The following is a 25,907-nucleotide window of genomic DNA, read 5'->3' as shown; positions in this document are numbered from 1 at the left end:
GCGCAGATGCCTCGTTAGCCGAGACTACTGAGCACAGTCATGAGGGCGGGAGGAGGCAGGTAGTTGTCAAGGGCACCGTAGGCCCCACTATTAAGCTCCGATAATTATTTTCCTGCTGGGTGCGCGCAGACGAAACCGTTTGGGGGCTTATTAATCAGTTATGGATTATGCGGCGGCCACGGCGTGAGCTGGCCTGGCGCCGTGGCGGGTGAGGAACGCGGGGCTGGGTCCTGGCGCCCAGGCACCGACCACCTTTGTCCTTGTCCCCCCAGGACCCTTGCCTCTCCGCTCTGCTCCTCGACAAGCTGCCGGCGCCCGGGGCCCTGCCGACATGCCGCCCGGAGGCCAAGCGCCGCTGTGACGTCTGTGACACGCACCTGAACCAGCTCACGCGGGAGGCCCTGCGGCTGCTCCAGGCACCTGCCAGCCGCGAGGACCCTGACGCCCCGCACGGAGGCCCTGGCCTCGTGCCCTCCGGCCCGGGCACCGTAACCGGCCCGCGGGCTGTGCCAGTGGCCGGTGGCCCGGCCGGGAGGCAGCCGGGCCGAGTGGGGCCGGACAGGAGGAAGGGACTGGCCTGGCCGTCTGGGCCCAGCGTCCAGGTGTCGGTGGCACCTGCTGGCCTCGGGGGAGCACTGAGCACGGTCACCATCCAGGCCCAGCAGTGCCTGGAGGGCATGTGGAGCGTCTCGAGGGTCAACAGCTTTCTGCCACCGTCGTGCCTGGTGAGTCCCCTGGGCGGGGCGGGCTGCTGGCCTCTGAGGGGCCCTGCCCACATCTCACCGTGGCTCACGTTGTGCAGACTGAGCAGCACCCCCTTAAGCAAGGGGCCGTGAACACTGGGGGAGGCCCCCGGACATTCCCGAGGCCCCCGTCAAGTGTGCTGACGACGCGACAGCGGGCAGGGTCCTCACGCGGCCCCGGGGACGTCGGTTCCACGCAGCACCAGCATGCGTGGCCCGGCGTGGTGTCGGCCGCTCCTGCTTCTGAGAGCACCGGCTGGTGCGTGGGCTGACGGGAGGGCTCCTGGGACAGGGCCGGGCCCTCCTCCTCAGGGTCAGAGGCAGAGGGAACATCTCGTGCGGAGGGGTCCGGCGGCCCCTCCCCTCCTGGCTGCCCCCGAGGCTGTGGATGGCGCGACAGAGCTTGGCATTAGGGGGAGGGGCCTGCAGGTGGTGGCCGCGGTCTGGGCCCACTCCCCCGGTCTCTCAGGAGGCACATCTTTTCAGTCGGCGGCAGTGTCCCCTCCCCCAGGGCTCTCCTCTTCGGGCCCTCCTCGTGGCCCCCCACACCAGGGGGCGTGGCCTCCATGGAGCCAGCTCTGGGCACCAGCGGGCCCTGTGGGTGCCATGGACTTGGGCTGGGCGTCCTCAGGCAGAGCGCTGGGCCGGTGTCCCCCACGCAGGTGGAGAAGAGGCGAGCCTTGGAGGGCGTAGCCGGGACCGGCCGCGTTCCCCCTGGCCACAGAGCTTGGCTGGGGGTGGTCTCTCCCAGGGGTCTGCGGCGCCCCCGGTTTTCCCTCAAGCAGAAAGTATACCAGGATAGGAGTCGCGATGTGAGGGTTGTTGGATTAGGGGTCTCCTGGGACACTGGAGGGAGTCGGTTTGGGTTAGGGTGATGAATGAGGTTAACCATGCTGTCCTGGGAAGGCCTTTCTCCAGAATGCGCCTGGCTGCTCTGCCCAAGCCTCGGGGCTGCCCTCTCCCGGGGCCTTGGGCCTTCAGCTGTGCCCGTCTGTTTCGTGGAGGACTGAGGCTAAGAGCCCGAGGGTAGGAGTTCGCCAGGCAAACACGTAGGAAGGGCCTTCCAGGCAGAAGGAGCCTTCTGTGTGGAGGCCGAGGCCTGGAGGTGTGAAGCACGGAGGCCTCCCTGGAGGTGGAGGTGTGAAGCCTGGGGGCCTTATCAGGACATAGGACTGCAGGGGGAAGGGAGCTGGGAGAGGGGCGGGGGTCTGGGCCAAGTGCATCCCGACGCTGCTGCCTTGGTGATGGTGGGTATATGGAGAAGCCCCCTTGCTGCCCCCCTCCCCCATCACTCACCCCCGGGGCAGAGAGATCAGGGGGTCGCTGTGGAAACTAGTTTTGTTGGTCCCTTTTCCAGTCACTCCAGAGCCAGCCGTGTGAGCCTGGCCAGTGAGCGTCTGTGAGATAGAGTGGTGGGTAGACCTGCCCCGTGGACTCTGCCTCGTGGGGCTGTGGGGCGTGGAGGTACAGGGAGGGTCCCCAGCTGCTGGGACAAAGTCACACATAATCCCAAAGCAGGACAGACCCCTGCCTGGTCCCCACTCCTGGGCTTGCCGTCCACTCTGAGTTTAGCGAGACGGTGCCTTTGATGACATCCTGCCCTCGCTGGGAGTTGGACCCCGTGACCACTGCTGGGGCCAGTCCTGGAGCGGCACTCTGCCCTTGGGGCCTCCCCGGCCCTTGGCAGCTTGGGGGTGGGGTGTGCAGGGGCTCAGGGAAGCACTTGGGTCTCGAACTAGCCTCCAGCTGGCGTGATGACGGGTCCTGGGTGCGGCCTTGCCACTTCTGACTTCTCCTCTATTAAGTCCCAGGGCGAGGCCAGGAAGGAGGAGGCCAGCCCCTGCCACGCATGCCTGGTACCTCCTGGCTGAGCACTGAGCCGCCTCGGGGGCAGCACTGAGTTGGGGAGGCAGCTCAGGAGAGCTGGGTGGCTTCCCGGAGGAAGTGAGGTTGAGCTGGGCCCAGAGGGAAGCATCAGACGTGGCTGGCCCAGCTGTGGCGGGTCAGCGCGGGCGCGGGGAATAGCCCGAGGGCTCCTGGGAAGGGAGCTGGATGCATGTCTCACAGGGGCCTCGAATGCCAGGCAGAGGGAGGGGTCGGCCTTCGCTCTGAGGGTGCCCAGGAGGTAGAGGAGGGACATGAGCTGACCGCGGGGGCCGTGGGGTCGGTGCAGCCGTTGAGAGTCTATGTCTCCCGCGCCAGGCAGGGGGTTGCTGGCCTCTTGCTGGGCAGTCCTGCCTGCAGCCAGCACGTCGTAAAACGTGGGCGTTTAAGGCTCCCTCTCCGTTTTATGTGCACATTGATTGCGTTTGGGGTGGGTGGGAACGATCTGTAATTAGACAGCAGCCCTGGCAATCGATGGGGAGATTATTAGAAGCGTAAATAGAACTTTAGGATTCAGATGAGGTAATTTCCCCGGAACCAGGGCATCGATAGCAAGTGGCTCTGGGATGGTAAAGTCTCGCGTGTGCATACCTCTGGAGGACGTGCTGGGGTGCCCACCGGCGGCCCCGGGGCGCGACTGTTTCCAGCGGACGTGGCTCCAGCTGGCCGGGAGGGCTGGGGGGCGGGCTGCAGCCCTGTGTCTCAGCACGGAGAGGGGGAGGCAGGTTGTGAGGGGGATGGTCTTTGGAGGGGGAGGCCGGGAGCCAGGACTTTGAGGGCCCAGAACATCCTGGGCGCTGTGGCTGGGAGCCCGCCCCGTGTTCTCTGGGGGACCGTCCGGAGAGCCCCGTGTCTGGAGGGAGCGGCCCTTCGGCAGCCACAGCTGTAATCAAAACCGAAGCCCGCCTCCCTCGTCTGGGAGCACGGAGCTCGGCCCTTCCCAGCTAATTCCACCTCCTGAGTGTCCAGTGCTGCTTCCTGGTTGTGGGGCCCACCCGGCGGGACAGTCTGGCGGATGCTTTCCGGACCGTCAGGCCGAGGGGCAGACCTGCCGCCACAGGGGACGGAGGTGCCCACGGGAGCCAGGCTCGGGCCGTCGCCACCCTGGTTGCCCCGAGATGCTGGGTGGTGGCCATGGGGCCACCCCAGGTCCTCCGCCCTGACCTGCTGCACTGGGTCCTGGCCGTGAACTGCAGCACGTCCCTCCGTGCTGACGGAGCAGCCATGAGATGTCCACGGGACTCCTGTGCTCGGTTCTTAGCCGGAGACCACGAGCCTGCACGGCGGGGCGGCCGGGGGCGGGGCTGCATGGAGCCTGTGCAGACCTTCACGAGTCCTGCAGACATCCACGGCGGGCCCTACCCCGCGCCCTAGGGCTCATGGTCGGCGGGGAGGGGAGAACCCAGAGCCTAGGGCTCCGGGCTGGCCATGGGGGCTGGGGCAGTGGAGGCCCTGCCTGGGTGGGGGACTTCCTGGAGGAGGTGATGTGTGGAACAGGAGCCGAGGTCGTTCTGATGGAGACCGGGGAGCGGGTGGTGTGGCATCGGCCGGGGAGTTTGCCGCCGGTGACCTCGGTACCAGCCTGCCTGCCTCCCCTCGTCCTCGCGGTCCCTGGTAGGTGCCCGCCCATCCTCAGGGATGCGGCTGGGGTGGCAGGGAGTGGACGGTCCTGGCCTGTCTCTCTGACCTGGCCTGTTGCTGGTGCCCTCGCTCCGGGCCTCAGTTTACCCCTCCATGGAACAGACATTGGATGAGATGGCCCCCTCTTCCCTGTGGTGCTGCAGCCGAGCTGCTTCTGTGATGGGATGGGGGGCGGTGGGCAGGGCACCCGCAGGGGTCAGGTCATTCCCAGCCCGGAGCCTCTGGTGCCTGGCGCAGGCCCGGTGAGCAGGACCGGCCGCACCCCACGGCGGGCTGCGACGGCCTGCGGGATTCAGTTCCGGCCGTTCGTTCCCCCCCTGCCCCCCAGCCGTCCCCGCCTCGTGGCACAGAAGAGCCCCCAGTGAGGGGTTCGTGCTGAAGAGCTGGCGAACGCCGTCCTTCACGTGCCAGAGTATCACAGGCCGAGGGGCTCGGGCCCAGGGGGCCAGTTTGGTGTTTCCCGGACGGTGCTCCCCGGAGCCCCGCGGCAGGCGCCGCCTGGAGCCCGTCGGTGCCGGCTGCCCTCGGGTGCCTCTGCCGGGACCGGCTCTGAGCTTGCGCGCTGGGCCCCGGGCCGGTGCGGCCGCCTCATGCTCTCCTCTCTTCGTGCTTCTCTTTCGTTGCTGCTCTCGTGCCTCCCTCTCGTGCCTTTTCTGTTTGGCCGCCTCCCGCCCTCCCCTCCCCTCCTCGACCCCTCTCTCCTGTCCTCCTGTCGTGGTCTTCCCTCTGGCCGCCCTCCCTCCCGCCCCCTCCGGCTTCTTTTGGCATGCCTGGGTTCTGCTCCCGGCAGGAATCGGCAGCGGCCGTCCCGATGGCCGGGGCCGTGTCTCGGCAGCTCGTGGGACGGCGGAGCCGAGGCACGTGCGGGACTCCGGAGACAGGTCAGTGTGGGCGACCCGCGCCATCGCCAGGTGGTGCCAGAACCTTCTGGCTGGAGGCGAAGAGGCTGCATGCGACGGTGGGCTGGCCCGGGCCCTGTGGGAGTGGACGGAGGGGCCGTGGAGGGCCCCCTCTGTGACCCCATGCCTGGGTCCCCCGCTGGCCGGGAGGCCTCACTGAGTGGAGTGACGGCCTGGCCCGTGCTGCTGGGCGTGGGCCCCGCGGCAGAGCCGTCCCGGGGGGCTGGCGGGAGCCAGGATGCCAACAGGGGTGGGGACGGGGGTGCTGCGGGTGGTGGTCCCCTCCCCGGCCCTGGGGCGCACGGTGGGTGCTCAACCCTGCTCTGCTCTGCGGGGCCCCGGTGGTCAGCGTCCACGGGACGGAAGGTGGCAAGTCTTTCCCACCCGCTCTGCTCCACCGCGCCGGGTCTTGTGGGGAGCACTTGCGTCCAGTGGTGAGAAAGGTCTTCACATCTGAGGGCAGGTGTGAGCATGTACGGGAGGCCTCTGGCCGGGCTGCCCTGCGTTACCCACACATTTGCCTTGGGTCTCCACAGCCTCCTGGAGAAGCAGCTTCTCGTTCTTATCGTCCAGGCCGAGGCCTGGCTGGCCCTCCTGGAATGTTCTCTGGGAGCCGGTGCCCCCTCCACTCCAACAGCCCCATTCCCTCAGGGACAGGGGGCCTCCCAGCCATGGGAGAAGATGCGTCCCTGCCAGGCTGTGTGCTCCTGGAAGACAGATTTACTGAGCACCTACCGTGCCCCAGGCAAGGTGTTGGCACAAGGATGTGGAGGGGACCAGGTCTGTGCGGTAGGACCCCCCAGGGTCTTCCTGATTCCTGACATGTTTTAGGTGCTCACGGAAGCCGGAGGACTGAGAAAGTATGGTGCTGGGCATGGCCCCGTAGGCGGGGTGCAGAAGCACTAGACAGCCCGAGGGAAGCTGAGGTCAGAGGACTGGGGGAGGCCGGGACAGGGCACCTGGGGCAGGTGCAGGGAGTGCCTTGGAGAAGGAGAGGGCTGGCTGGGCTGGGTTCTGAGGGATGCATAGGAGTTCCTGCCCTCTAGGCAGAGGCAAGGCAGGTGGCAGGGCACGGAGGGTGAGGGCCTGGGCTGTTTCAGGTGTACCCTTCTCTGCTACTGACCAGTCCTCCATCTCCTGGGGGAGTGGCCGGTGCACCAGGGGCCCCCGGGGGGAGTGCATGGCTTCTATCTAGCTTGAAGTTTGGGGTTCTCTGTGAACTTCCTTTGCAGACATGGTTTTACTGTGTCCCAAGAGGGGTTTGGAAGCTGGTGCTGACCGTGGGCTGGGCAGGGCGGGACCTTCCGCCGTGGCGAGGTGGCAGGACCTTCTTCAGAACGTTCCTCCCAAGGCGTGTGGTGGCACCGTGGCCTCTGGCTGCGTCCCTTAGGAGACCCCGAGGACGTTGGGCCCTCCAGAATGTGGCTCTTCACCCTCAGGGTCACCGGGGAGGCCCATGTCCCATCAGCATGAGGACCCTGGTCCTCCCAGGCCTGGCGTAGAAGGTGGCCCAGGCAGTGCTTGTCCACAGCCCTTGGGGCCGAGTGGAGCAGGGGGGCCCAGGGACCAGTGTGGTACCTGGGGAGGCTTGAACCCTGGGGACAGGGGTTCCTAGGGGAGTGGGTTTGGGAGTGGCCAGGCTGAGGCAGGCTGCTCCCCCCCACCCCCCACTCCTGCCAGGAGCCACATCCACCCCCTCCGGGGCCAGGTCTGGCCTGGGGGTCCAGGGCCCGACGTGGGCACATAAACATAATATGTGGTGGACGGATCTCAGGTTTTCTGGTGCCGTCCTAGGGAGCATTTAATTACATTTGTGCTTCATTATGAGGCTGTCTCTCTTTCTAGAATTTATTTTAGCTAATTAGCTGGAAATGCCAGAGTAGTATTTCAGATGATGGGAGCGTCATACATTATCATACACGGGGCAATTAGTGCTGCTGACAAATATTTATTGTGGTTTCTCCTCTGATCGTGCCCCTGCGTGCTCCCAGGTGGGTGACCCGGGGGTGAGGGGTGTGGGGGTCACTGGGTGGGCATCTGTGTCCACCTGTCTTCCGTGGGCCCTGTGAGGCTGGCCACCAGCCGGGGTCCTGTGTGTGCGGGGGCCCGGGGAGCATGTGGGGGCCCTGGGGTGTGCGGTCCGCTTCCCCAGCAGGCGTGTGTTCCTCATGCAGGCTCCCCCTTCCCCCTAGGCTGAGGCGGCGGTGGCTGCGGTGGCAGTGGCAGACACGGTCCGGGACGGCTCCCCCACCTTGAGCTCTGATGGCGCGTCGAAGACGTGGGGCCGCGGTGGGGCCCGCACGACGGCACTGGTCACCCCGGCCCCGGGCGCCCCGGCTGGGGGCTCCACAGGCCCGTCGGCGGCAGCCTCCTTCTTCATTAGGTACGTCCCCCCGGGGGTGCTGGGACACACACAGCAGGTGGGGACCTGGGCCGCTGGCCCCCGTGGCCTGCAGGCCTTCCCTGGGAGAGCTGTGGCCGATCTGCCTGGTAGGGCGGCAGGGGAGCGGCAGGGCCACGGTGGATGGGCCTCTGGCACCAGGGGTGGGCTGCAGCCACGGGTGTCCTGGGGCCTGCCCTGGGCCGGTGTGGGCTGGGCCTCAGATAGAGGCTGATCCCAGTCGGGGAGCCGGGGGCAGGGGAGTGGAACGGGGCTTGAAGGAGGGCGTCCTGGAGGGCAGGCTGCACCCAGACCCCACGCTTTGCCCTCCCCTCCCCGGGGGGCTGCCGGCACATCTGTCCCTGTAAGATCCAGCTCCCCCGTCGGCCAGGAGCTGGGTGGTCCAGTCCCGGCCTGAGCTCTGGTCCCCCAGATGCTTAGCTGCGGCCCTGCAGGCCCCAGGTGCTGGGGACGGGGGCTGGTGTAGCCCAGGCCCGGCAGGTTTGGAGGTGGGAAGTGGTGCGTGGTGAGGGGCTCTCTTCCCCTGCCCCTGCCCCTCCCGCCAGGGCCCTGGGATTCAGCAGATAGGACAGACACAGCGGAGGACTGTGGATTACAGGACGTAATGGTGGTAATGAGTGGTAATGGCAGGCCCAGATGCGGGTCACTGTCCCATTAGCAGCCCTGGCGGGCACTGATAAGCTTGTCCAGGAATCATGTGCGGGTGGAGGGGCGAGGTGCCTTATCAGCACGGGCTGTGGGGCTGTGAGGCCCGACGGGGGGCGGGGAGGGGGGTGCTGATGGGCTGGCGAACACTGGCTGTGGGGCCGGCGGGGGAGTCCCCGTGCAGGGGACGAGAGGGCCAAGCTGGGCACGTCCCCACCTGGTTAGCCTCCGTGTCTAGGGCTTTCTGTAGTGGCTTGCTGCATTGGGCCGTGCCTGCAGGGGGCTTTCAAGCCTTCTGAAAAGGAAGGAGCGCTCTAGTGGTCCCAGGTTCTGGGGGCCACGCTGGCTCATTAGTAACCTTGTGGCCGGCTAAGCAGGTGCCGGCTGCCTTTTGTCTCCATCGGAGCAAGGCTGCTGCTGACCTTGGGAAGTTACCATAGAAACAAGTGTGGGGACAGCGGGAGGCAAGTTTTCTTATGGGGGGTGGGGGGGGGTTGTGCACTGCCCGCAGCCATTACTTCCAGCCTGTTGAACCAGCCCTGAATCGTAGCAGCGTCTCGCAGAGGCACGGGCCAAGTTGGGGGGTGGGTGTCTGGCCAGGAAGGCCATCGGACCTTGTGCTTGACTTGGGCCACAGCCCCCTGGGTGGGATGGGAGTGCTGTGCACCATACGTCCGCTCTCTTGTTTAGTGTGTGTGTTGGGGGGCCGTGGAGCTGCCGGATCCTGGCCTGGGGGGCTTCAGACGTGTGCTGAGTGTACATTCTGTGCTCCCACCTCTGCCCCTCGCCGGGCTCCTACAGGGGCAGAGCTGAGCCCAGCCCATGCCCTGCCCCCTGGCCAGCGGGGGTGGGTATCTGTGCAGACAGCCTTTGATGGCCGTGTGGCATCTGTGAAGGGACAGGGCGGAGTGCTGTCCGTGGTGCTGAGTGCCACGGAGGTGGACTTTGAGGGGTGAGTAGGAGCCTGGCATTGGCCGGGGGAGGCGGAATGGGGTAGCCGTTGGCAGTTTGGGATCTCCTTTGGTCCTGGAGCACTCGCTGGGGGCCAGCCTCGCCCCGGGCCTTCCCAGGACCTCTGAGCCCCTCACCCCGATTTGGGGAACCAAGGCAGAGAGTGGTCGCGTGGGCGCCGGGTGCCCAGGACCTCATTAATGCTGCTGTGCTGTACGGCTCAGGGCTGAGGCCTGGCGCCCTGCTCCCCGCAGCTGGGCCTGGATGGGCCGTTCACACATGGCGGCCACAGCTGTGGCCGAGAGCTCAGAGTGCCAACTGACCAGAGCTCCGACAAGGCCGGGCTCCGTGGGGAGGGCATAATTACATTCTCTCTGGAGGCCTTGACCCCCTTCCCCAGCTTTCCTGCTCCTACCGTGGGGTGCCCTTGCCCTTCACCTCTGCCGTCTCCCCTCCTCCTAAGATGTCTCCTCTAGTGGTCTCTCGCCCACCCTTCTGGGTCTTTCTGGGGGTCAGCTCCCAAATCGCTGAACGTACATGCTTTGGAAGAGCTGTTGGGGTCTCCTGGGCAGGGGCTGGGGAGGTGGCAGGTGAGGTTTTCTTCAGGTACCGGGACCCCCGCCCGCACTCATAGATGCCCCCGCATTGCCACCTCGGTGGAGCCCCTCCTGGGTGTCTGCCTGGATGCCCAACCCGAGGACTGTCCGGCCTGGTGCCAGGCAGAGGTCCTCAGCCAGAGGGGGCACCGCCCAGGGGCACGCGGTCAGCATAAGCCAGGTACCCCGAGCAAGACGGCTCTGCCGAGAGTGTCTCCACTGCGAGGTGAAGTTCCCAGGTGACACGATGTGGCTGTGGGAGTGGGGGCCACACACGTGTCCAAAAAGCCCTGGCTGCCTCCTCGAATAGGGAAGGGCCTCACCATCAAGGCCACCTGCTTGTGCAGTCACCTCGTTTGTGAGAGGCAATTGTTCTTTGTAAAAAGGCAAAATATTCCCCGAGGGATGTTGGAGGGGTCTATCCCCCAGCCACCCACCCACTCACTCCTGCGCCCTCTCACCCACTCACCCCCTGCACCCACGCACCCACTCACCCCTGCACCCATGTACCCACTCACCCCTGTACCCACTCACCCATGCACCCATGTACCCACTCACCTACTCACCCCTGCACCCACGCACCCACACACTCACCCATGCACCCACTCACCCACGCACACTCGCCCCTGCACCCACTCACCCCTGCACCCACTCACCCATGCACCCATGCACTCACGTACCCACTCACCCCTGCACCCACTCACCCATGCACTCACGCACCCACCCACCCACACACTCACCCCTGCACCCACTCACCCACGCACACTCACCCCTGCACCCACTCACCCATGCACCCATGCACTCACCCACGTACCCACTCACCCCTGTACCCACTCACCCACACACCCACTCACCCACACAGCCACACACTCACCCACTCACCTACACACTCACCCGGTCACCTCTGCACCCATGCACTCATTGCCCACTCACCCATGCACCCATCTATTCACTCACTCACTCTTAGCCATGTCATTGCGTCCCGAGCTTCCCCGGTGTTTGCCCTGGGCTTGGCAGACACCTTCCCTTCTGAGACTCTGCCTGGTGGATGGACACGGCCTTATAAACTTGTTTCTCAGGACAGAGACTGGTTCCTGTAGTAGCAGGAGGCAGAGACTTGGGAAGCCCAGCTTGGGGGCATCAGGGCAGGCTTCCTGGAAGAATAGCTTCTGAGGATGCGGAGAGCTAGATGCGCAGGTGAAGTTCCTGCTTTTCCAAGCCTTCTCTTCAGAGCCCGACCACTCAGACTTGCCTGCACTTCCCGGCATGTCTCGCCTTCCCTACTCCTCACCCCTGCAGGTCCCGCCCTGGGCCCCCACCTCCGACAACGCAGTGGGCATTCATGGTCCTGGGTGTGGTGCTTGTGTATTCTCTTAGCCTCTGTGAGGCCTGGTGGCACCTTCCCACTGCTCTCTCCACCTTCCCTGGTCAGAAGCCAGGCCTGGGCCTCCAGAAATCTGCAGCCCTTAATGGCAAGCCCGGCCCCCAGGGGCCCCCTCCCCCGGGGCCATAGACACCGAGGTGTGGCTGCTGGGTTTGTCCCTGTTAACAGGGGCCTGGATTTCATCAAAAGAGAGAGTGCCCGTCCTGGGCCCTTGTTAATGCAGTGACATGTCTTTGAGTCATGCCTGGTGGGGTGAGCCTGTAAAGGCAGGACCTGGAGGGCCAGGCGGGCCAGGGCCCAGCTCCTCAGCTCCCAGCCCCTTGGGGGCCGACCGCAGGGCTGAGGAGGGAGGAGAGGGTACCCTGAGTTAGGTCAGACCGTAGGGTGGAGCCCTGGCCGACAGCATTCCCGACTCCCAGGGCTGGCGGGACCTCAGAGAGTGCCAGGCCCAGCCCCTGTCCAGGCGTGACCGGAACGTGTCTGGGGGAAGGACACCTCGCTGTGCTTTGCTGCCAGGGCCCTGAGGGTGACCAGCTGTGCTGAGGTCTGTGCCGCAAACCCCTGGCTCTTGAGAGGATCACGGAGGGAACAGGAGCCATCTGGCTTCGTGTGTGACCCACCAGGCAAAGAGAGCACTGCCCTCTGGTCGTGCAGATTGGAGGTTGTGACCCGGAGTTGCTCTGTCCTCCTCCACCACCTTACCCATCAACCCTGGGTCCTTCTCAGCCCCTACGTCCCCCGGAGATTTAGGAGTGTGGGTTCAGGATGCCCCGCCCCCCACAGCGCCAGGGTCCCAGGCTGACCTTGCCTGACCTAGGGAGGAGCAGGGAACTGGCTGTTGGCGTGGGGGAGGCCTGCCTTGGCCAGGGCTGTCTGCTGCTGACCTGTTCCATCGGCCTGAGGGCCTGGCGGACACCCTCCACACGCTTGTGCTGGGCGGCCCCTCCGTGCTGGGCTTTCCTGAAATCCTGGGAATGAGCAGGATTATTCCTATTTACAGAGGAGGAAATGAATCCTGGGGCCTCGTAGTCCTTCAGAGTCCCACCCTCCCTGGCCACCTCAGCCCCTGGGGGCAGTGTGGGGCAGGTGGGGCCGGGCTGCCTGCTGGGCGCTAATGTTCTCCAAGTCCTGCTACAGCCCCCCGCCCCTGAGTGCTTGGCAGGAAGCCTCTGCGGAACCCGGGGTGGCTGGGGTCCAGGACAGGAGTCGAAGGCTGGGCAGCGGGCCGGGCGGAGGAGCCCCAGGAGCTGAGGCTCTGATGAAATGGCCTCATTTCCTCCCATAGCCCCTGCCCAGGTCTCCCTGGTCCTCGCCCTGCCGGCCCTGACTGACCCCCAGGGACAGGTCACACTCAAGTTTGGGCTGTGGCCGAGGCCTTGCCTTCTCAGAGTGGCTCTTGTCCCCTGCCCTCAGGCGATGCTGCCAGGCCCCTTCTGCCCCTGACTTGCTGTGATTCTCAGGCAGTGGGGGGTGGGACGAAGGTCTTCTCCTTGCAGGGAGTTCTGAGGTGTACAAGTACGTGGGCTCAGTCGGGAATCGGGTTATTGTTGGTCTGTGGCCAGAGAAGCCCGGTGGCCCGGCTCGGGGCTCCCTGCGCCCCAGATGCTTGGGCTCCTCCTGGACAGTTTGTGGGCTCCACTCTCCACACCCCCGCCCCACCCGGCCCGGGCACGCACCGGCACCACCGGCCACCACTCTATTAAGGACCCGCCACGCATCGTAGATTACTTTTATTTCCCGCCATGACACCTCACTAGGAGGAAAGCCGTCCCTGGGGTCTCTTAAAAGACAACTCCTATTAAAGATGAGTGGGGTTAAGCAAAACGCTGGCGGTAGATGGCTGAGCGGGAGGCTGGCTGAGGGCTGGGCGGGCACCGCGGGGTGCAGAAGAGAGGTGGAGCCCGCGGGTGCCACAGGTGCTTCAGCCCCGAGCTCGGATCGCATCCCGGCTGCCCCCCTTTCACGGGGGCCCCACCCGCGTGGACAGGTGATGAGGCCAGGCCATCTGCGCACCGGGCACGGAGCCTGAACGCGCTCCGGGGCCCACAGTGTGTTCTTTCGTATCTGTGTCACCTGGTGTCACCGTGCTGGGAGCCTGGGGTGGGTGCCGGGTAGCCTGGTGGCCTGCAGTGGAGGGTGCGGGCTCCGGGGGCTGACGCGAGCCAACTCTAACGTGGTGCCGGGGGAGGATGTGCTGGACGGCTGCGGGAGCCCCTGCGGGAGCGTGGTGGGCCCGTGGGGCACGTGTTCCTGTGACGGTCCCCTGGGGGTTCACAACAGTGCTTCTCAAACGTGCACCGGATGTCGGGGTGGGTTAAAACTCAGGGGGTCTGCACATTCCCCCGGGGTGCTGTGGGGTCGGTGGGGCTACACCGTGCAGGGCTCGAGTGCCCGGCTGAGGATGCCGGTATGGTGGGGAGGGGGCCGGGGGCCACGGTAACCATGGGAACACTAGGTTTTGTTGAGCTCCTCCGGTTTGCAGGGTGCTTCGAACCCTTCGGCTCATCGGGGTTGCACACAAGAACCTGTGCTGGTCATGGCAACCCATGTTAGAGATGGGGAGACCGAGGCACAGAGACTAAGTCGACACGCCTGGGTGCCCCGGCCTAGGAGTGGCTGACCCCAGCACGCTCCAGCCACCCTCCTCCCCATCCCCCCAGCAGCTGCTGGGCAGGGGGCCCAGGGCAGCTGGAGGAGACCCGGCCTGCACTGAGCCAGCCGCCAGGGATAGGACACAGCAACCCCAGCCCTGGGGCCGTACGGGCTGTGGGTCGCACCCGGGCTGGGGCAGGTGAGAAGGACAGCACTGAGTGCCCCCACCGGCCCCCGTCCTCCCCTCCCCAGGGCTGCCCAGAAGCTCAGCCTGGCCTCCAAGCGCAAGAAACCTCATCCGCCACCAGCCCCTGCTGCCCGCGGCGCCTCCCCCTACCCCACGGACTTCAGCGGGGTCCTGCAGCTGTGGCCGCCCCCCACGCCCCCCTGCCTGCTCAGGGCCGCCTCCAAGGTGAAGGACAACCTCGGCGGTGTTGGAAAGGTAGGCCTGCTCCTGATTGGAGGTGACCCCGGGGGCTGGTGGCTGGGACGAAGCCAGGGGTGTCTGAGTAGGTGCTGGGAGGGGGCGCAGGAGGCGGAAGGACCCTTCTTCCTTCTCCCAGCTTGGATGAGGTGGGGTACGGACGGGGAGACTGAGGCCCAGGCCCACGTTGGCTGCTCTGGGTGGCGACAAGCCTAGGAGACTGCGGTGGAGGTCCCAGGGGCATGTTGTGGCCTCAGAGTGGGGTGGGACAGTCAGGGCTTCCTGGGGCTGGGGGTTGGGGTCTGGCCCCCAGGAGCCCCCCTACCGTGTGTCAGTTGGGACGCTGCCCTCCGCTGTTCAGAGTCCGGGCAGATCCCAGCTGCCACCACCCCTGGAAAGGGGAACGTATGATCAGCTGGTTCAGGTGGTGAAATTGAGGCCCAGAGCGGGGAAGGAACCCAGCTGCCTGGTCTTGGAACAGGCCATCTGGCCCCTGGCTCTGACCCCTGGCTCCTGTGGCCTTTTGCCCATACTGGGTTTCCGTCTTGGCCCCATGTGGTTTGCTGGGAACTACACCCTGGCCCGGCTCGGGGTCCTGCATGTGTGGGGTCTGCGTGAGCATGTTAGCTGGGCTCTTTGTGAGGTGGGCTCTTTGTGCCCATGGAGGGTGGGGAGACTGAGGCACAGTCACACAGCCGTGGGGGTGAGCATTGGACCTGACCCTGAGTGTGTACCCCGACATTTTCCCCTGACTTTCTGCCCACACTCTGTGTGCTGGCCACTCCCAGGTGCCTCCCCGAGGGTGGTTGGGACTGGGGTGGCCCCCTTGCCGCACACCCCTGCCCCCGGCCGGCCGGCCACCCACCCGGGCACTGGGCGCAGCCTCTCCAGTGCTCAGAGGCTCACCCTGCAGAGGCTGGTTGGCTGGGTCCATGCTCCCCTGGGCTCGGTCTGCCCCACGCGCCTGGGCTGCAGAGGGGTCTGATGTGTTCACAGAGGGTCCCCTGCCTGGGGCCTGAGCCACTCCCCGGACCACCCCCTGACGCTCCCTGCCCCCCGCCCTCCCGCTGCGCCCCTCCTCCTCAAGCGACTGCCAGCCTGCTCTTGCTGGAAGCCTTCTCTCACGCCTGTCACCCCGACAAGCCTCGCCACGTAGGTGGTCCTGGGAACCTCAGCGCCGCCCACCTGCAGGTGTATGTGTTGGGGACACGAACCCCGACTGAGCAGAGTGGCTGCGGGACAGGGCTCTAACAGCTCTGACCTTGGCCTCCTCCCTTGTCGCTGGCTCCCTCGGCCAGCTCTCTCTGAAAGGGGGGGGGTGGTGGGCAGGGCGGGCCTCGTGTCTCAGGCGTGTTATGGGGTGTAGCAAGCCTCTGCCACCTCCTTCTGGGGTCCCCACCCAAGTATTCTGGGGCAGGGTCTCCTCTGTGGTACACCAGCTCCCTCCCCACCCCCTGCCCCCGTCCCTCCACACGGAGCCCTTGTCCCCCAGTCCACTCACTGCCCACCCAGTGCCCCCTCCCTGGCTCCCGGGCTGTTATTTGCACGAATGTCACATAGTCAGAAATGCCTCTTGAAAGGCGTTTAATATTGTCACAGAAAAGAAGTTAGATTACACTCAATTCCTGACATTAATGTGCTACTTAAGGTAATTCATCATCTTGCAGTATTAAAAAAGACATCGCTTCTGTGGGTGCTGAGCGGCGCCCCTCCCCCCTCGCCCGCCTGGGCCACCTCTTAGGAGTGGAAGCCCTTTTTTATGCAAAACGTGTTTTTTCCCTACCTGGCAGCATTCCGCGGCTCTTTGTAATATCTGAACATTTGGGGAAGAGACTTGATGCCCTTGTCTGGTGCAAAGACCCTGTCGTTTCCTGGCTGTGATGACAGGATCCTTGCAGACAATGGCCTGTGCGTTCGGCTAGGACAGGGCGACGGCCGCTCTGCGCCCTCCCCGCAGGCCAGGCCGTGGGTCCCTGAGTGGGGATGAATGTCGCTGGCTCCAGAAGGCAGCACCGGGCGCATTTCCTGCCCTGCAGGAGCCCAGGCGGAGGGCCTCACCCCCTAGGAACCCCCTCCAATCTGCACAACCCATTTGGCTCCTGAAGTGGCCAGGAGTTCATGCTGAAAAAAAATTGCCAGAAATTACCGCGAACTGCACGTTGTCGTCTGCTTGGCAGCAGCATTTGGAAATGAAATAGTTTTGTTCGTGTCGTCGGGGAATAAAGGAATCGATTCTCGCCCGATGGAGCCCAGGTTCGGGGAGTGCAGCAGAAAAGTGTTTTCCTTCCGCTTCTCCCCTGAGAACGTACCCCCCCTTCCTGGAGCGATTTTGCATGTCAGTTTGCCACGTGCTGAAGGGGAGAAGACGGGCCTCGCGGAACTACCCACAGTAAACCAATCTTGCCCGCGTATGTATCTGTCACTTACAATTAAATCCGTGAAAAATATTGGCTCTGAAATGAGTCTGGTAATTTGATTTACGCTGTAGCGGAGAAATCAAAGACTTCATTGGGGAGCGGAAGGTGGTGTCCTTCAGCAGAAAGTGGGGTCTGGCGCCCCTCCCAGGAGGCGCCCTAGCTCACGGGGGGCGCATCCTGGTCACGGCCCTGCACGAGACGTAGTTTGGGGTGTTTGTTCTCCACGCGGGTTTTGGGGTGTCTGCAGTGCAGCTTGCGCTGGGCTCTTGGGGCCAGGTCCCGGCCCCCCTCCCCGCTGAGCCTCTGTTCCCTTGGGGGCGACAGGGCTGGTGGTCCAGCTGTGTGGATGCCAGTCTTCCGCGGAGCCTGGCACAGGGGTGGGGGGTGGGGGATGGGGGGCACACCTTTGTGTCTATTTTTGGTTTTAGGGTCACGCGGGAGCTGAGGCTGCGCGGTCACCTGTCAGAGCCCCCAGGCGAACACCCTCCCCCATCCTGCCCTGTTCTTTCTCCTCCACTCCCCCACCTGTGCCCCCCTGGCCAGGCCTCAGTGTCGCCAACACCTCCTGGCAGAATTGAGCCTTTTCTTGGGGAGGATTACCGTGTCCTCCTGCTGGCCGGGACCCCGCCAGTGTGTGGGGTTTGGGGTTGGGTCCCCGGCTGGCTCCCCCAGCTTCCCCTCCCAGGGCATCATGGCTCTCCAGCCAGCCCCCTTTTGTGCCTTTGTTCTTCCTCTCCCTGTGCCGGACCCCGGCTGAGGAGCTAGAGGCAGGGGCTCCCTGGAGAGGCAGAGGCTGGACCGACATGGGGGCTGGGGCCGCCCTGCTCTGGCCGTGGGGAGGGAATCCTCGCTGGGGGGCCGCCCCAGTCCTCATCCCGCGCCTGCTTTCCTGGGAGCTGTACTTGACGGCCTGCTGACCTGGGGCCGCTGAGGTGGGGGTGCGGGGCAGCACCCCGGGGCGGGGCTCCGTGGGCAGGAGTGTGGCCTGTGCATCTTCCTTCGGCGGGGGGGGGGGGGGGGTGGCTGTGTCTGCGGCCTGTTCTGGTTGCCCCTCCCTCCCTCCTTCTCCCTCTGCCCTCAGTTTGGGATTGGGTCTCAGGCTGTGTGACCTGTCAGTGTTTCCTCCCTCCTGGGATGGAGCTGGGCCTGGGAGGGGGTCGCCGGGCCGAGAGCCGCACTGTGTGTGTGCCAGGGGCTCCTTCTGGTCCCAGGGGCTCTGTGCCTTCGGGTTGAGCTCGCTTAGCTTCCAGCTCTGCACCTGAGTCAGTGAGCGGGCCAGACACCCCACATCGAGGGTAGGCGGGTACACTTGTGGTGCCACACTTCCATCCCTGTGCTCACGGGGGCATCCAAAGCCTGTTCCCCCACTCCTGACTCCTCCTATGCTCCTCCACCCTGTGCTCCCTGACTCCGTGCTCCCCTGTCCTGGCCCCTGCTCCTCCTCCTGTGCTGACTGCCCCCACACCAGGCTCCCATCCTGTCACTGAGCCTCGCGTTCTGCCTGCCTGGCTGATCTCTTACGGGATCTGCTCCGGCTGGAGCTGGGGTGCAGGCATCCACATTCCTGCGGTGGGGATCCCCGTGCCGGGGCCTGGCCCGCTGTCTCAACTCGCGCGAGTTCCTCCTGCCTTGTAATTAGCGGCCGCTGGGCGGGCGGCTGCTCAGATGCCCGTTCCCGCCTCCCCTGCCAGGTGAAGGTCATGCTGCGAATCTGGCCGGCACAGGGGGCGCAGCACTCGGCCGAGCCCACGTCCTTCCTGAAGGTGGACCCGCGTAAGAAGCAGGTGACCCTGTACGACCCGGCCGCCGGGCCCCCAGGAAGCTCGGGCCCCCGACGAGCCGCCGCTGTGGCTCCCAAGATGTTTGCCTTCGATGCGGTCTTCCCCCAGGACTCGGAGCAGGTGAGGGCGGCGGGCACCCCCAGGGCCGGGGCCGGGGCCGGGGCCGGGGCCGGGCCTGTGCTTGCTCCTGGTGCCCAGCGAGGAAGGAGGAGGGCGGCAAGAGCGAGGCCAGCGGCCCAGGCCCGGCCCCTTCTGCTTTCCCTTCCTCCTTGGCCCGGGCCCAGGGGGTCTCCGACTCTGCTGCTGGCCTGGGGAAGTGCACGATTTTTGGTGGGCTCTGTGGAAGGCTTGTGTGCTGGGTGTGGTGTGGTCTCCACGACGGCGGTGTGAGTTGTGTGCCCGGAGGCTCACGCCCTGTGCGCTGTGTGTCTGTATCCCATCCGTGTGTGTCCCGTGTGCACGTGGAGGTCTGTGTCCTCGGTCTTGTGCGTGCCGGCCTGGCCACCTTGTGAGCTGGGGACAGACAGGCGTGGTGGGAGGCTGGGTGTCGACTCCCTCGATTCTGGCGCCTGCCTGACACCCGGGGCCCCCTCCTCCCAGGCTGAGGTCTGTTCCGGGACAGTGGCTGACGTGCTCCAGGCAGTGGTCGGGGGGGCTGATGGCTGCATTTTCTCCTTTGGCCACATGAGCCTTGGTAAGCACCCCCCCCCCCCATCCCCTCTCTGCAGTCTCTGGGCCTCATTTTCCGGTGGGGAGGGGGCTGCACGGAGGGAAAGCCCAAACCCTGTCGTCCTGGAGGGCAGGGGGCCTTGGACTGGAGGAGGCCCCCTAGGTCTCAGTGGCCCCCAGTCGGCCCCGAGGGCCCCGGGCAGGTCCAGGGAGGAGGCCGGGTGTGGTTGGGCTCCCAGGGCATGTCGGGCTGAGTGGGGGGGGCCCTGACACGCCCACGTGGCCCCCAGGCAAGTCCTACACGATGATCGGGAAGGACAGCTCGCCTCAGAGCCTGGGTGTCGTGCCCTGCGCCATTTCCTGGCTCTTCAGGCTCATCGACGAGCGCAAGGAGAGGACGGGCACCCGCTTCTCCGTCCGCGTGTCGGCCGCGGAGGTGTGCGGCCCCGACGAGAGCCTGCGGGACCTGCTGGCCGAGGTGGCCTCCGGCAGCCTCCAGGACGCCCAGTCCCCGGGCGTGTACCTGCGCGAGGACCCGGGGTGTGGGGCGCAGGTATGCCACGGCCCTGCGTGCGGTCTCGGGGGGGCTGCGAGGGGGGCCGTGGGGAGGTAGGCGCGGGCCGCAGCTTGTGGGGCGCTGTCCCCTCCGCCTGTCCCCAGCTCCAGAACCAGAGCGAGCTCCGGGCGCCCACGGCCGAGAAGGCAGCCTTCTACCTGGACGCCGCGCTGGCGGCCCGCAGCACCAGCCGGCCCGGCTGCAGCGAGGGCGCCCGGTGCGGCTCGCACACGCTCTTCACGCTGCACGTCTACCAGTACCGCATGGAGAAGTGCGGCCGCGGCGGAAGTAGGTGTCCGCCCGGTGTGGCTCCCGTCCGCAGGGCCGTGCCCGGGCGGGGTCTGGGTGCCCTGGGGCCCTGCCGTCACCCTCCTGCCCTGTGGTTTCAGTGTCTGGAGGCCGCAGCCGCCTGCATCTCATCGACCTGGGCAGCTGTGAGGGGGCGCCCGGCAGGGGCGGCGAGGCCTCCGGGGGCCCCCCGTGCCTGTCTCTGTCGGCTCTGGGCAGCGTCATCTTGGCCCTGGTCAGCGGAGCCAAGCACGTGCCCTACAGGTGAACGGCGGGCTCCTCGGTGGGCGGGCTCCGGCCCTGGGGTGGCCCCCGGGAACCAGCCGAGGGCAGGGCGGGCCTGCCCAGTACGTCTGGACCCCTGAGCTCTTTGGTCCTCTGTTCATCCCCGTCTGCCGGGCCTTGCCGTCGGGGGGGCCCCCACGGGGTGGCTGCCCGACCGGAGTCTGGGCTCCTGGCACGGCCCCATCCCGGCGAGGGGCCTGTGTCCTGCCCTCCCCCGCCCCCCGCCCCGTAGCACCCCGCACGCCCAGCCTCCCACCCTGACGTCCCCTCCCCGGGCCCTCAGCCTCTGAGCAACCCTCGCCCCCAGGGAGCACAGGCTTACCATGCTGCTGCGTGAGTCCCTGGCCGCCCCCAGCTGCCGAGCCACCATGATTGCCCACGTCTCAGACGCGCCAGCACGCCATGCCGAAACACTCAGCACCGTGCAGCTGGCTGCCCGCATTCACCGCCTGCGCAGGAAGAAGGTCAAGGTCCGTTCCGCCTCCTTCTGCCCCTCCCACCTTGAGGACCCCCCCCCCCCCCAGGGTCCTGCGTCCTCTGAGGGCCCCTGCCTGGCGGGGTGGGGCGCCTGCTGCCCATCTCTGGTTGGCCCCGTGGGGCTCTGCCCAGAGAAGGTAGGGAGCCGGGCCCGGGCCCTGGGCATCTGACGCAGGGCTGGAGCCTGTCCCCGAGGGGGGCTTGGGGTTGCTTGGCCTCTGTGTCTCTGGCACAGGGGTAGGCCTGTGGTCCGGGCAACCTGGCGGGGTCCCCGTGGCCCCCTGGCGCCAACCAGCAGAAAACTTCCCGGGCAGCCCTCCGAGGGGCAGGAGGGTGGCGTGAGGGCCACCCCGGGGTCACATGCACCTGGGTCTGAATCCTGGATTCGCAGTTACGGGTGGTGTGGCTGTGGCCGCGTGTCCTTGCGTCCCTGTGATTCGGCTTAATGCTATTTCCTTGGGCTCCGGAGAAGGTGCGGTTGTGCTTGGGGCTTGCGGCGGCCCCACCCCAGGGGCCACCCCGGTGCCGTGGCTGCCATCGCGTCCTCCCGGGCGGTGAGCGGCACGTGTCGCTGGGGTGCGGGGGCGGGGGGGGGTGGCGGTGAGCGGTGGGTAAGGTGGCCGCTCACCCGCTTGCTCTGCCCCCAGTACGCGTCCAGCTCCTCGGGCGGGGACAGCTCCTGTGAGGAAGGCCGCGCCCGCCGCCCGCCGCACCTGCGACCCTTCCGCCGCTCCATGGCCCCTGACCCTGGCCGCCTGGCCCCCAGCTCACCCGGAGACCCCGAGTGCTCGTCCAGCAGTGAGCAGTCCTGCGACACCGTCATCTACGTGGGGCCTGGCGGGACGGCACTGTCCGACCGCGAGCTCACTGACAACGAGGGCCCGCCTGACTTCGTGCCCATCATCCCCGCGCTGAGCCGCCGCAGGCCCTCCCAGGGCCCTCGAGACGCCGACCACTTCCGTTGTAGCACCTTTGCCGAGTTGCAGGAGCGGCTGGAGGGCATCGACGGCAGCGAGGGCCCCTCCGAAACCCTGAGCGTCGCCAGTGGGGCCCAGCCCGGCCCGGCCTGCGGGGCCAGGAGGCCCTCCCCGCCCGAGGCCGCCGCCCCCAGGAAGGCTGTGGGCTCCCCGCTGGCGGCCAGCACACCTCGAGGCAGCCCCGGCCCGGACACCCACCGGGGTGCCCCAGAGCCCTCCAGGGCCAGCGCCGACCAGAGGGAGGGAGGCAGCGTTAGGCCTGCGCCGCCCGGGCCGGACAAGGTCGCCGCGGGCGGAGGCGGGAGGCCACTGCCCGGCCCGGCCCCTCCGCCTCCTCGGCAGCCAGAAGCCGGCCCAGCCCCCGAGGACCCCGGGGGCGCGGACACGGATGGTGCGGCACGGACGCCCCCCGTGGGCATGAGCGGGCAGACCGGCCGCCCCCGCCCGTCTGCACGAGGCCGCCGTCTGGAGCGGGGCCTGCTGACCACCACGGTGACCCTGCAGCAGCCCGTGGAGCTGAACGGCGAGGACGAGCTGGTGTTCACAGTGGTGGAGGAGCTGTCTCTGGGCGGGCTCACCGGCTCCGGCCGCCCCGCCAGCCTGGCCAGCTTCGGCAGCAACTGCTCTCTGCAGGCTCTGGCCTCCGGCTCGAGGCCGGTGAGCATCATTAGCAGTATCAACGACGAGTTCGATGCCTACACCACCCAGGCCCCCGGCGGGCCCTCAGAGGGCGCAGCCTGGGCCGGGAGCAGCCAGGGCTCCTCCATCAGCTCTCGGCTCAGCGAGGTCAGCGTGAGCGCGGACGACCGCCACAGCCCCGCGCCGCAGCCTCCCTTCGGGGCCGGCCCTGACTCGCCGGCAAGGCCCGACCCTCCGGGCCCCCCCGTCCTGGGCAGCTCCCCGGATGATGGCCGCTGTCGGTTCGCAGAGCACGGGCGATCGGACAGTCCTGGCCCGGCCCGGAGTGCTCGTCCTGGGGAAGCGGCCGCCGCAGCCCCCGCCCGAGTTGGCCGGGAGTGCCCGGCCGTGTCCCCATGGGGGGCAGCCCCGGCTCAGACCATCCACTCCAGCCTTCCCCGGAAACCGAGGACTCCCTCAGCGGCCAGCCGCGCAGGCTGCCCTCGCCTGGCCCCGAGCCCGCCGGGCCCCGGAGGCCTGTTCGAGGACCCTTGGCTGCTGCGGGCAGATGAATGTGGTGCCCTCCAGGGGGTCTCTGCCGGCAGGGCCTCCAGCCCGGCCCCCGTGCTGCCTTGTGCCCGCAGGGTCGTGGACGGCTGTGAGGTGGCAGCCAGGGCAGGCCATAGGCCGGAGGCCGTGGCTCAGATCCCACCGCTGCGGAGGGGGGCCACCACACTGGGTGTGAGCACGCCCACCGCATCCTGCAGGGACGCCCTGGCCGACGCAGCTGCCTGCTTGGGCGGCCCGAAGGATGCCCCCAGCCGCAAGAAAAGTGTGGTCCCCAAGGGAGGCCTCTTCCCGAGGCCCAGCGGGGCGGCCCCCCCAGCCCCTCCTGTGCGCAAATCCAGCCTGGAGCACAAGAGCGGCCCAGGTCTGGCCGCTCCCCAGGCCGGGGGCCTCTCGCGACCTGCGGCTGCCGCCCTCCCCCGAGGGGAGGAGGAGGCCAGGCCCGGTGGCCGGGCTGACCACTCCGTCCCCAGGGCCACGTCGAGTCTGAAGGCCAGGGCTGGCAAGGCGGAGGCAGTGTCCCGTCCCACCGCCCACGGCTCTCTGGAGCAGTGTGAGCTCCTGGGGCACAGCAGCGGCAAGGCCAGGGAAGCTCCCGGGAGGCCAGCCCGGGCCGTGCCCAGGCTGGGTGTACCGTCCACCAGCCCCACGCCTGGGCCCGCTCCTGCCTGTAGGGGCAGCCCAGCCAAGGGAGTGGGGGCCCCGAAGCCCCCGGCAGCAGGGGGCAAGGGCCGCAGCCTAGCAGCTGGTGGGTCGAGGGCTCTGGGTGTTCCCGTGAAGCCACTAACCCCAGCAGTGGGCAGGACCCCCGGTGGCCCCGTGATGGCGCCTCGGGTGGCCCCACGGGCAGTGCCTGGCATGGGGGCCAAGGCCAGCCGCGGCACCATCATGGGCACCAAGCAGGCGCTCCGGGCCGCCCATAGCCGCGTCAATGAGCTGGCAGCCAGCGGAGCCCCTGGCAGAGGTGGCCCCCCCTGGGGCTCAGTGGACTCGGACAGCGGCAGTGACAGCGGTGTGAACGTGGGGGAGGAGCGGCCGCCCACGGGCCCGGCACTGCCCTCCCCCTATAGCAAGGTGACTGCCCCACGGAGGCCCCAGCGCTGCAGCAGCGGCCACGGCAGCGACAACAGCAGCGTGCTGAGTGGCGAGCTCCCGCCCGCCATGGGCCGCACCGCCCTGTTCTACCACAGCGGTGGCAGCAGCGGCTATGAGAGCGTGCTCCGCGACAGCGAGGCCACCGGCAGTGCCTCCTCTGCCCCCGACTCCATGAGCGACAGTGGGGCCGCCTCCCCCGGCGCTCGCTCTCGAAGCCTCAGGTCTCCCAAGAAGAGGGCCACAGGTGGGTGTGGGTGCTGCCCTCCGCTGTTGGCACCTACGCGTGCCCTCCTCTGACCCCCTGCCACCCCCGAGGTTGGGGCTGTGCTGTTAGAGCAGGCTGGCGAGTGCAAGTCTGTGCGGGTCACCCCGACGGGGCACCGGGAGCAAGCCCCAGCCTTGCATTTGGGGCTCCCAGTCAGGTGCTTCCCTGGGCTCGGGCCTAGCTGCATGGGAGCCCCCTGCCATGGCCGCTCCTGTCTCCTACCCTGACCTGGGGGGGACAGGGCCAGCTCCTTGCTCTGTGTGTGTGTGTGTGTGTGTGTGTGTGTGTGTGTGTGTGTGTGTGGCTGGGGCGTGAGGGTGGGGGGGGGGAGCAGGGAGGGACATCCTGGGAGCTGTGGGTGGGGCGCCCCTCAGGCCTGGCTCAGGAGTCTGTCCTGGGGCAGCTGGGCTAGGGAGTGTTATGTTGGGCCTCAGCCTGGCTGGCTGGGGTATTGAGGGCTGCCCTTAGGGGAGGGCCAACCAGGAGGCTGTAAGGGGCAGCTGGAGTGGCTGTCCAGGTGACAAGTGGCCTGGAGAGGCTGGGGATTTCTGGATCTGGCCCCGGTGCTGTCTTCTCTCTCAGGCCCTGGGCAGGCTGGGCCGGGGCTGGGGCCTGGGCCTGGGCCCCCAGTCTCCGCGCATCCAGGGCCCGGCTCTCTGTTCCAGGTCTGCAGAGGAGACGGCTGATCCCAGCCCCAATGCCCGACACGGCTGCCCTGGGCCGCAAGCCCAGCCTCCCCGGGCAGTGGGTGGACCTGCCCCCGCCCCTGGCCGGCTCCCTGAAGGAGCCCTTCGAGATCAAGGTGTATGAGATCGACGACGTGGAGCGGCTGCAGCGGCACCGCCCGCTCCCGAGGGAGGATCCGCCTGAGGTCAGGGCCAGTGGGGGGCTGGGCGGCTGGTGGTGAGGGGTCCTGGGATGGCAGGGTGGGCCCTGGAGGGTGTGGCCCAGCGGCCAGCTGACCCTACTTTCCCCTCTTGCCCTCAGCCTTCCCAGGATGTGGAGAAGGTAGGAACCAGCACTACCCAACCTTGAACCTGTGGTGGCGCTGATGCCCACTTGGGCAGAGTGGGTGGTCCGAGGGGTCCTGAGGTCACCACTGTTGTCCTTGGAGTTGCATCTGATGGAGCTTTTACCACAGCTGTTTCCCACAACCTGGGCCCAGGCACTGGCAGGCTGCTTTGGGAGCACCTGGTGGGAGCCCCACCTTGTGGGGGGCCCAGGTCTGATCCCTGCCCACCTCTGAGGCCCCACCGTACATTGGCCCAGGCCTGGGGGCTGGAGGGAGACCCTCCTACCAAAGCTGGGGATGGTGGGAGAGCATGGGAGTGGGCTGCCCTCCATGCCTGAGCACCCCCACCCCCCACCCCGCGCATCCCTTGCCCCCCAGGGTCCGGCGTGCAACAGTGCCACGCTGCGGCTGGCTGAGCGCAGGCAGCAGAGGCTACGAGAGGTGCAGGCCAAGCGTGAGCACCTGTGCGGGGAGCTGGCCGAGACCCAGGGCCGGCTGATGGTGGAGCCTGGCCGCTGGCTGGAGCAGTGTGAGTCCCCGGCCCCTCGGTGCTGGGAGGAGCAGTGTGGCCCCGCCCCTCTCTGCTGAGAGGGGTAATGTGGGCCCCGCCCCTCGTCTGGGAGGGTCAGTGTGGCCCCGCCCCCCTCTGCTGGGAGGGGAAGTATGAGCCCCGCCCCTCTGCTGGGAGGGTCGGTGTGAGCCCCGCCCCTCTGCTGGGAGCGGTGTGGCCACGCCCCTCT

General features: G+C 67.2%; 1 protein-coding gene across 1 annotated transcript in view; it reads left to right on the top strand.

Annotated features, from left to right (window-relative positions):
- The window catches only part of KIF26A (kinesin family member 26A), a gene marked incomplete at its 5' end in the record, with an annotated part of 40,515 nt that overhangs the window by 12,895 nt on the left and 1,713 nt on the right, over positions 1 to 25,907 (top strand). Inside the window, 13 exons of the mRNA XM_049611973.1 lie at positions 273 to 725; positions 7,360 to 7,550; positions 13,989 to 14,178; positions 18,269 to 18,478; positions 18,959 to 19,052; positions 19,318 to 19,580; positions 19,688 to 19,871; positions 19,973 to 20,135; positions 20,464 to 20,626; positions 21,281 to 24,134; positions 24,821 to 25,026; positions 25,143 to 25,163; positions 25,546 to 25,696. Coding sequence (XP_049467930.1) covers positions 273 to 725; positions 7,360 to 7,550; positions 13,989 to 14,178; positions 18,269 to 18,478; positions 18,959 to 19,052; positions 19,318 to 19,580; positions 19,688 to 19,871; positions 19,973 to 20,135; positions 20,464 to 20,626; positions 21,281 to 24,134; positions 24,821 to 25,026; positions 25,143 to 25,163; positions 25,546 to 25,696 — 5,143 coding nt within the window. The remainder of the gene's footprint in view (positions 1 to 272; positions 726 to 7,359; positions 7,551 to 13,988; positions 14,179 to 18,268; positions 18,479 to 18,958; positions 19,053 to 19,317; positions 19,581 to 19,687; positions 19,872 to 19,972; positions 20,136 to 20,463; positions 20,627 to 21,280; positions 24,135 to 24,820; positions 25,027 to 25,142; positions 25,164 to 25,545; positions 25,697 to 25,907) is intronic.

Source organism: Panthera uncia (assembly GCF_023721935.1).
Source record: "Panthera uncia isolate 11264 chromosome B3 unlocalized genomic scaffold, Puncia_PCG_1.0 HiC_scaffold_1, whole genome shotgun sequence".
NCBI classification, from domain to species: Eukaryota; Metazoa; Chordata; class Mammalia; order Carnivora; family Felidae; genus Panthera; species Panthera uncia.
This window is presented reverse-complemented; position numbering and strand designations above follow the sequence as displayed.